Here is an 11,002-nt window from a genome sequence, read left to right on the forward strand (position 1 = left end):
AAAAGCCATGATATTGTTTAAAACATCAGCAAAATTCTCCAAAGGGCCGGTAGTACCAACTTGCAGGCACTTTGCTAACTGTCTAGACTCCGGGCCAGATTCCTGGGGCCAGAGTCTCCTCGGGGCAGAAGTAAGTGACACTATTAATTTATCTATCATGGCAGCACCTGGATATAAAGCAACACCAGCATATTTCTCATTCTGATGACCGCCCAGCATCGGAGATTGGTGAATGGGATGGCACAGTCAGCGCCGTCAGCATCCAGTCCATTTCCCCTGGCCACTCCACTCCCACTTTGGCACGCAGCTCCTGACTTCCCCCTGTCTCACCTGTTCACTCTCCTGCAGGATGAGCCTGGTCTGGCTGCGTTGCCCGCCATGCAGCAGGGCAGATGTGCAGGGGAATTAGTGTGTCCTGCCTTCCCTGCACCTCCCTCTCTGATGAAGGGAACTGCTGTGTAAATAGCCCAGCTCCCTCACCCCCATGTGGGAAAACTGAGATGTGTGTTCCACAGACTCCCAGAGTTTCCCCAGCAGGCCTGTGCTGCTGCTGTCCAGGGGGTAGCCAGTACAGCAAGGAAGCTTTCACTGCTGTCCCTTCCCTGTCTCTCCCTCACCCTCCTCCCATCCCCAGTCCTACACAGATACTATTCCTCACTCCCAAGTAAACCACTTGGCAGTCAAATCTTCGCTTCAGGGTCGGCTTCTGGTGCTGCAAACTGTCTCTTGCTGACTCAAAGGGCATTAAAAAAAAAAATCCCAATTTTAGTAAATTATTTAGAATGATGCAAAGAAAAGGTATTACATCCTGAGTGGGAAATTACATCCACGTGAGCAATGCTGATGGGAAAGGAAGACAGAGGTAACCTGATATTACGAGAGTCATCTCGTTCGAGAGCTCTATTCAACGTGTAACCTGAAAGCAGCAAAGAAACGGGCCAGCATTATTTTAAGGGCCAGCTCACAGGCCACCTGCTCAAGACAGACTCGTGGACAGCTGCTGTCCACAGCAGCGGTTCCCAAACTCGGCTTCAGGTCAGATTCCCTGGGGTCTCACAAGGTTCAGATTTGGAAGCCTGGCCCACTGGAATCTTTCAGTAGAGCCTGAGTCTGCATTTTAAAAACTGACCTGGGAGTAAACCTTCCAGTGACTGCATTACTCTTAGAATTTAGACCCTAAGTCTGGATGTGGCTCCTGCCTAACTCCCCTGCTTCATCTCTACCAGGCTTTTTTTTTTAAAACGTAATGCTGCAGCCACGACATCTTTTCTCTCTGCCTACAACCATCTCCCACCAGCTCGTCTCTCATCTTGCCGGCTCCAGGTTAACGCACTTCCTCAGGGAAGCTTCATCGTCTCCTCTAGACTGGCGCGCAGGCCCCTCATTCCTCGCTTTCCTGTCTCACACGTGATGCCATTGACGGTTTTCCACCAGCCTTCCCAGGAGACACATCTTATATAACGTCAAGGCCACTGCTCTATAACCTTTTTGTTCCAGTAAAACGGCGTACTTCTTCAGTTTTGTAAGATCTCCAGGCTAGATATTTGAGGAGGAATTATTAAATGATGTAATAATTTAATCACTGATTCAGGAAACATGCAGTGCACCCCAGTTCATGTTTAACAAGCACCCCCCAGGTGATGGATGCAAGTGATCTATAAACCAGGCTTTGAGAACCGTTATGGACTATAAAGACTTCTCTGGAGGAACACTTCACAGTGTATTACCAGCTGAAGAACATCGTCATGTATCCCACATAGCCTTATTCTCATGAAATCTACTCTGCAGCTGTTCGTAATTATGTTTTCTATATTAGGTGCTAACTCTAGTAAAAGTTACTTAATGTTTTAAGCTCAGAATTAATGTTTTAACCATAGAAACGCAATAAAGCACTTAACAAATACCTGCTAAATGCTTGTGTTACCTTGCAAAGCAAGTAAGTGCCCATTGCTAAGCTGAGTGCAATGAAAAATTTCAGCCTGTTCACTTCATGATAGGCCGTTAAATGGGTTTTCATGTTGTAGGAGCTGTTTTCCACTCTGAGAATTGCATAAAGCAGTTGTAGAAATTGTAGCTATCGCTCTGATTTATATTTTTAGGATGAATCAAATTTGTCACTCACACCAGGAACCAGTCTGTACCCTCAAGGAGGGCTCTATTAAACAGATAGGAAAACAAGCTAACATGAAAGATGAAACTATAAGCATATACAAATTTATTTACTTTTCAAAAACTGTAACATCAAGTTAGAATACAATTAATTTAGAGCCAACAGTTTTGATGGATTTCAAAAGATTATGAATCTTCAGGAACATTTTTTTTTTTTGCTTCCAAAGATTTTCTGGGCCTGAGAGTTTGACATTGCTGATTAGAGAAAGTCATTTCAATGAGTCGTCATTCCTTGCCTGCTATAAAGTCTCTTCCCCTTTTTTGACAACTGGCTACCAGATATGGGTTAGTAGCTGTGGAAGTTTTAAAATATTTCGGCCCTCGGGAATCTCAGTCATATTTATGCAGTTATTTGTGTACATCAGAGAGAAACTCAATTTTAGTTAAAACACTCAGTTCTGATGCCAGCGGCTGTGACATCAAGGCAACCATTGACAGTGAAAGAGACCATCGCACTATTGTTGCATGCCTTGGAGGTTGCGGAACAGTGTAACAGGTTCTTGTTTTGTCTCCTCCAATAGCACTAATTCCTGACCCAGGAGACTCATATACAGTCGAAAAGCAGTGACTGTTCTTTTCTACAACAACATGAAAGCAATGCAGCCTCTTTTTTATACCTGGTCTTTCTTTATTTCCCAAGTCTCACTTTATTGGTTAGGACTTCCCATTTTATGGGGATTGATTAGATTCATTGCTGGACTAGGTTTTCTGGAGTGCATTTCCTTGCAACTTGATAATATCCAATGTATTTTCTCATTATATTCCTTTTTTTGATATGCTAAATTATAATTTGATAGGCTTATTAATCACAATGTTTTATTTTTAGTCACTAAGTAAATAGTAAATCATATTTACCTCTCCCGGGCCATGTTTTATTAAAACACTATTAAAACTATTGCAAATGTATCATCTCAAAAGGAATTTAATTTTAAAAACTCTATTTGGCTGTTATCCATAGACATAAAAGTTTTTTGTTGTTGTTGTTATTGTTGTTAATCCCCACTGTAGTATTTTTTCCAATTAATTTTTAGACAGAGTGGAAGGGAGGGAGAGAGACACAAAGAAAGAAACATTGATGTGAGAGAGACACATCGATTGGTTGCCTCCCGCACTCATCCCTACCAGGCCTGCAACCAAGGTATGAGGTACGTGCCCTTGATCGGAATCAAACCCAGGACCCTTCAGTCCACAGGCCAATGCTCTATCCACTGAGCCAAACTGGACAGCACCATAGACATAAAAGTTTTCATTCCCACCAGTTTAGCCATTTTTTGTGAATCGTTTTGAAGATGGCAACCTCCTTGTCTTGAAGCTGTTCAAGCACGGTCTCGTCTTCATTTGTATCAGGTGTTTTAGGAACAATTCAAGTACTTTTTTATAATTCCTTTAACATATGACCCTGAGGTTCTCATTCTCTGAATTTTTACCTGTGAGTGATCTCAGCCCCGAAATTAAGTGGGGGAGCAGGGTATGCTAGGAACATGCAAAGAGACATTCTTTTAACATTCAAAACAGAAAATCCTGTGTTTTTTTACATTCACTGTGTCTCCCATTTGTTACTGGGGAGTACAGGTGCTTTTCAGCTCTAATAAAGCCCCGTGATATTAGAATAAATTGTCTGGAAAGAGAAAGGTGGGGCTATTTTAAGCTATAAGTCAAGCCAAACTCATGTTGGATTTAGAGATATTGGCTTAAATTTCTACAGTGAAGCAAAATCATTGATTGTTTCATATTGTTTCATTATTCTTTTTAACTGGAACTGATTGAAACATAATTAGCTGGGGATTGCTTTTAAATGGAAAATAAGTAAACTTGAGGAAATACAGTTGTTTGCATTCAGATGCCATCCTGTTATTATGTATTTACTCTTCTAATGTTTGTTTGGCTCATATTTACCACAAAGCATAATTAGAATAAGATAGTAAGACATCTAAAGCATGACACATAATTACAGAGGGAAAGGGAATGCTGACTCATAAAGAATACATTTTTCCATTTGAGTGGATTCCACTGTCTTAATTAAAAGCCTGAAGAGTATTCTTGAGTAAGATTTTAGCTATGATTATATTTCAAGCAAAAAAAAAAAAAAATGTTGAAGTAAGTTGGTTCTTGAAAATTCTAAAATCCCAAGAGAAATTCCTATATTTCAGGCAGTTTTCTTGGTACTTTTAGTTGCATTACCTCATTTAATCCTCATAATGCCTTCCTGGGGTAGGTGTTGTTATTACATCCCCATTCTAAACATAGAACCTCTCTTGTTTACAGGTTACACAGCATTATGTTAAATTATTATTCCAAATGGAGAGTAAATGAGTGCCTTTATAATGAAGACCATAAAACTCCTTTATATTTTGTTGGCATATTTGGCTTCAAATGTATTTGCCCTTTTCTTGAAATTTACTCAGGGCCTATTTGTAAAGGTAACACCACCTATGAAACAATAGAACACCGTGCATAGGATGTTATAAAGCACTACGGTGTGTAGGCCAGCACCATAACCTGGGTAGTTCCAGGGAATTTCAAAGTGGGATTTGGGTTGAACTCAGAATGGTTAAACTCAGTGGGAAAATGTTAAATATCTGAAATCTAGCTTTAAAGAAAATATAAATAGTGTGTGCCTGGTTCTCTTTAAAGCCATTTTTGTTTCTGACTTAAGGGCAGAGCTATGAAGTAAGATTGTAATAAGTCCATTCCATTTTAGAGCATCCTTGTCAGGTTTAGATTAGCATGAGATCATTCCTGGTCAGAAAGAGTGGGATCAGGTCAGCCTATGCATTTGAACTGATGAAGCCAGGCAAAGCTTCCTAGAATTTTGATTCTCCTGAGCCAATCTCAGCCTCAATCCCAGATCCTGGCACTCAGTATATATAGTAAATTGATTAAATGATATGGACATTGAAAGCATTTTCTGTCTTTTAATTGTCTTACCAAACAATACAAGTAAAATTCCTCATGAATACATGTCTCAATTTGAGGTTGAATTATTCGATAGTTACATTTCCCAGAATAATTAATCTTAATACCATTCTTAGCTTTGAAATCTCTTTTCTGAACAGTAAATGAAAATTGATCATGAGGAAATGAACATTTAGATGTTATTAGCATTAATTGCTTCTTAGTAGAACTAAAAATTCTTTCTAACATTTAAAGGGCACCTTTTGTTTTTAAATTAAGAAAAATAGATGTTGAGATGCAATGCTGAACAAACTATTGAAATGCCTGTGTGTGTGTGTGTTTCGTTCTGTTTTGTTTTGCAGAGATCAGCACGCTGATGTCAGAGAAGAATTCGAAGAGAGAACAGAAAGTGAAGTGAAGACGTCACACGAAGCCAGAGGTAGCCGTAATAGTCTCCTGTTATGGATGGATATTACTAGTCAGACTCAACCATCAAATTTAGGCTGTGGCAGTCACTTTTATATTAAAGATAAACTTTATTCGATTGGTTTGTTCCATTAGCATAGGCAGTAAAGTTTATTGCTAAGGATAAATATAGCTGCGAGAAAAACAAATACAATTTCCTAAGTTCGGAATTATGAGTTCTAAGGCAAATATCTTACCTGAAACATGGAATGTTATAATGACACGTCTTCAGTGGGTGATGTAGCAAACATGTAAGTTGAATTTACAGGTTGTGTCTTGTGGTCACTTTCAGGTGGCCTTCAGTAAAGGCAAAGGAGAGCAAAATTATTCAGGGACTATATGTTGAAAGGAACAAATGAATTCACTAGAGCCTCACCCCCAGCTCATTATGTTATGGTATTTAGGGTTTTCTTTTGCAGTTTTTCAGAGAGCGATTTCCCATTTGTTTCCATCGACAGGTGCCCGGGAAGAACCTAGCGTACCACAGGCACAGCGTCGGTCCGCTGTCTTTCTGTCCTTTAAGTCCCCAATTCCATGTCTGCCCTTGCGCTGGGAGCAGCAAAGCAAACTTCTGCCAACTGTAGCCGGAATCCCTGCCAGTAAAGTTTCCAAGTGGAGCACAGATGAGGTATATTTTATTTCCTTTGTCTTCCAAGGACCAGATATGGGAGTACTACTGACTTAATGAGTGAACACAGTGAATGGGGGAGGGGGAGGTGTTGCTGCCTTTTTTTCTGAAAGATAAATTATTCTGAGAGAAACAACTAAAACATAGAGATACAACAATTTGAACCTGAGCAATTTGAATTCTGACCTCTTTTTAAACTGGAATTTTGATCTTATTTTTGACAGGTATCAGAATTCATACAGAGCTTACCTGGGTGTGAAGAGCATGGGAAGGTATTTAAAGATGAAGTAAGTGTCCCACTAAATGGCAGCCTGTAACTTAACGGGATCAGAGCACTGACATGCAGTGAAGGGTGAAATGTTTTGCATCAGCAGAGGTGGAAAGAGATGGATTATGTTGAAATTGGCAAGTCGATAGAGAGTTGTCTAACAAGCAGCATTAATCAGTTGTATAAAAATGTCTTTGTATAAGATTAGGTGTAAAGGAAATATTTGTACCACTTTATAATGCCCCAAAGCATAGCACTAGACTCATTACTTAAAAAAAAACACACAACAATGAACACAAAACTTAATAGCATGCATTTATATAGTTTATAGTACAGAAACGAACAAACAAAAAAGGCATAACATTTTATTTTTAATACCAGGAAGTTAGTTCCCATTTTATTTTCAAACATAATTTTAACAGCACCAAGATTAACTCCATTTGATACTTATGATAAATACTATTATCATTATTGCTAAAATAATCTTTTAGATCTTATATGTTTCTCAGTAATGTTTATAATAACTGATATTCATTACAGTCTGCTGTTGGAAGATTCTTTTTTTAGTTGTTTTCATCTGCCGGTCTAGGGTTTCAGTGTAGGGATGGTTAATAATGATATCACCTGTATGGAGCATTAGAACAAAAAGGAACTTGGGTCCTACTACCCCAGAAGTAATGCTGCTTGAGTACAGCAAGAGACACTTCACTGGAGACCGTTAGCAGTAAGCCACTTGCCTATCAGCTCCTCCAAGTGGAACAAATTATCACTCTCATCTTGGCGGCCAGAAGGTAGAAGGAATAGGTAACCTCAGAAGGCTTTCTCCAACGTCTGCCGTCTGCAGTTACAAATGCGTATGCCTTGTTTGGCCTCAGTTCTTTAAGAACTGCACACTTTCAATGAAGAGCATTGCAAGAGTTGCAGGAGAGCTCAGAACCCAGCCCCTGGCGCCAACGTCATGACACCCTTAGATATCTTGTATGCTTCAGCTGGGTGCCTGTTAACGTGCACATGGATCTGATTCTCAACGGCACTTTTCTGATTTGTGTTCTTATTTCAGAAATGCCTTATCTTCATTCTAGTTGATCTTTAATTGGCAAATATTCATATTTTGAGTTTCTTTCCCTAAGTGTCTGTAGACCACTGTTAGTTAATTTCCACCCCTGAACAGACTTAGACCCCCTGCAGGGAGCTTTCTTCTTTCTTTGAAAGTGTCACATCGTTGTTACTTTGAAAATGCTTTTTAAAAAAAGAAACATTAAAAAATAAATTTATATTTGTAAATTTATAAAAGTATATTTGTTTTAGAAATTTTGTCTTCAGTTCTGTGAATATCTAAATAATGCACCTGGATTTGCTCTGTTATGTAGTTTAAGTATGATTCAGGTTCCAATGATATGTTATTTCTTTGAATGAGGTTTTTCTTCATAGTGTAGTATTTTTGGAGACTCTCCTCAGGCACCTACTATCCTCAGAGCCAGAGCCTTCTTGTGAGGAGCAAAGCAAGACAGTGAATGTTCACTATATCACGTGTGTCATTCACATATTCATTCCTTTATTCATTCATCCTATAAAAAGCTTGGTAAATTTTTTCCAGTATATGTCACTCCATGTAATGCTCCGGTGAGACAGTTGATTCAGAGAGATAATAGGGTACAATTCTTGCTCTCACATGCCTAGCAAGGTCAGCAGGTGTTGGTTTTAAAAAGTTCTAGAGGTAAGTTGTAAAACAAAGATGTAAGTCATTTCTAAATGGCAAAGTGCAGGTGTTAGGATGGGCTACTATTTGAAACCATTCTTGACTTCTCTTTCTTTTACACACTCTATATTTAATGTCTTGACAATTCTATTGGGTGTATTTTGTTGTTGTTGTTGATAATCCTCACCCGAGGATATTTTTCCATTGATTTTTAGAGAGAGTGGAAGGGATGGGGAGAGAAAGAGAGAAACAGCAATGTGAGAGAGACACACTGATGGGTTACCTCCCGCACTCGCCCTGACCAGGCTCAGGGATCAAGACTGCAACCGAGGTACATGCTCTTCACCGGAATCAAACCCGGGACCCTTCAGTCCCTGGCTGATGCTCTGTCCACTGAGCCAAACCGGCCAGGGCACTATTGGGTGTTTTTTTAAAAAAACATAGGGATTCTGGCTCTCTCTCAACCTCCACCACTTCCCCTCTGGTCTGAGCCACTATCATCTCCCACATGGATTAAGACAATACCTCCTAATCAGTTTCCCTGCTTCTATTTTAGCTCCTCTACAATCTCTTCCCAGCAGAGCCATGGTGATCCTGCAAAAACATGCCAGATCATGTCACTCCTCCATACCTATCCTTTCAGTAGTAAATCAGAGGAAAAATCAAAATCCTCACCAGGGCCTACAGTCTGACACTCCAGTACCTTCTCAACTCCTGACCACGTTTTCTGCTCTGCCCCCTGCTTACATGTCCCATACACTGGGCCCCTGGCTGTCCCTCAGATTGTGCAGGCACACCCAGCTCTCCCCTGTACCTGCAGTGCTTTTCCTCCAGAGGTTCACATGGCTCACTCCCTCTGCTCAGGTGTGACCTTCTCTATTAGTCCTTTCCTGACCATCCTGCTTCACATTGCCGCCTGCCACCACACATCCACCTCTGCCCCGACTGCCCGCTCATCTCCTCAACCAGCTGATTTTTTTCAGAGCACTAACCACCTTTTAGAATTAATTACTGTTAATTCATTTCTAATTAATTAATTTTGCTTACAGTCTCCCACTACTAGAGTGTAAACTCCTCCACAGGGAGTTTTTATTTGCTTGCTTGCTTGTTTTGTTTGTTTTTGTTTGTTTTTTCTTTGCTGTATGTCCAAGCCCAAGAAGAGTGTTTGCAACATAATAGATGGTTAGTAAGTTTTAAATGAGTGGATATACTCATTTATTTACACTCTGGGAAGACATTCAAAGAGCATGCTGCTGTGGTGTGCAGAGGGAAAGCACTAGAAAAGAACCCGAGGGTATAGTGGGAAGAGCAATGGCATGGAAGGTGGGAGCCCCCCCTGAACTCCACATCCCCCTTAGTTTTGGGCCTTTAGCAAGATACTTAATCTCTGCAGTTGGGCCAATCTGGGTGTATTATAAAAGCAACAAATGAGCCCTAACCGGTTTGGCTCAGTGGATAGAGTGTTGGCCTGCGGACTGAAGGGTCCCAGGTTCGATTCTGATCAAGGGCATGTACCTTGGTTGCTGGCACATCCCCAGTAGGGGGTGTGCAGGAGGCAGCTGATCGATGTTTCTCTCTCATCGATGTTTCTAACTCTCTATCCATCTCCCTTCCTCTCTGTAAAAAATCAATAAAATGTATTTTAAAAAAATAAAGCAACAAATGAAAAATAAACTCCATAATACATTGCAGTGATCCTTGTTCTTAGAAAGTACTTTCTCAATTAAGTTTGCCTTCTCCCAGCCGAGGCCTGTCCTTACGGCCACGCATCAGAGCAGCTGTAATAGACTGGTATTCGCTTCAGGTGATTTTTTCCCTTTTCAGTGTAACCTTAAAAATAATAATCTACCGAAACTTTATTCCACTCCAACTTTGAGATCCCAGCCTCACTGCTCTCTGAATGGTCCTATTCATAAGTCATCCGTCATCTTTAACTCTTACATAGTTTCAGAAGGAGACTCCGTAGAGCCCAAGGTTATAGTAAAACAGTCAGTCTTTGCGTGAGCTCCTTGGGAACAGGTGTGCTAGCTGACACTTTCATTCATGATTTGGAAGATTTCTCTCACATCGTTCACTCTGCTAAGGTCTGCCGTGGTTGAGTGAAGTGTTGTTATTAGACCTGCCTCTCTGGTTGGCCTTGCTTTATCCGAGGGCTGTCAAAACACAAGCTAATGACCAGAGGAAATGACTCAAAACACACTAGGGCATTTCTCAGACCTGCCACTTAACAGGTCTTACCCTCAGAATTTAACATCAGAATGTCTTTCCTTCTCCTTTAAGACAACAGGCTATTTCCTTGCCAGAAAGTAGCAACTTTTCCCACATAATTGTTCATTGAAGTGGTACACGATGATTGTAGCTCTTACTAGTACTGATTAAGTATACAGACAGTTTAGATTCACAGGCTTTTTTTATTTTTGAGGATAGAGGAAAATCTTAAGAAATAGCTATTTAATTATATCAGCCTTTATTTAATGAACTGTTTGCAGAATTTAGAGTAGTAGTCGTTTGCTAGGGCTGCTGTAACAAAATACCATAAACCTGTAGCTTAAACAGCAGAAATGTACTGCCACCCAATTCTGGAGGCTAGGAGTCTTTGACAAGTAGGTTTCTTCTTCCCAGGGCTGTGAGGAAAGGACCTGCTCCAGGCCTCTGTGTCTTGACTGTAGATGGTGTTGTCTTCAATCGTCTTCCTCCTCTCTGTCCAAATCATCTGTCTCTTCTCCAAATTTCCCATTTTTATAAGGACACCTGTCATGTTGGTTTAGGGGCCCGGTCTAATCGAGTATGACCTCATCTTAACTAATTCCATCTACAATGACCCCGTTTCCAAATAAGATCACATTCTGACCCTGGCCCGTGTGGCTCAGTTGGTTGA

At 40.4% G+C, this 11,002-nt stretch overlaps 1 protein-coding gene across 13 annotated transcripts in view; it reads left to right on the plus strand.

The window, feature by feature from the left end:
* The window catches only part of L3MBTL3 (L3MBTL histone methyl-lysine binding protein 3), an 87,331-nt gene that overhangs the window by 73,360 nt on the left and 2,969 nt on the right, over positions 1-11,002 (plus strand). For 11 of the 13 annotated variants that reach the window (XM_036316946.1, XM_036316951.1, XM_036316952.1 and 8 more), the window contains 3 exons: positions 5,427-5,503; positions 5,988-6,157; positions 6,382-6,444. In XM_036316946.1, the coding sequence (XP_036172839.1) occupies positions 5,427-5,503; positions 5,988-6,157; positions 6,382-6,444 (310 nt within the window). The other 2 variants (XM_036316955.1, XM_036316959.1) reach the window with 2 other exon arrangements.

The sequence above is a fragment of the Myotis myotis genome, unplaced genomic scaffold (assembly GCF_014108235.1).
Source record: "Myotis myotis isolate mMyoMyo1 unplaced genomic scaffold, mMyoMyo1.p scaffold_m19_p_7, whole genome shotgun sequence".
Classification (NCBI taxonomy): domain Eukaryota; kingdom Metazoa; phylum Chordata; class Mammalia; order Chiroptera; family Vespertilionidae; genus Myotis; species Myotis myotis.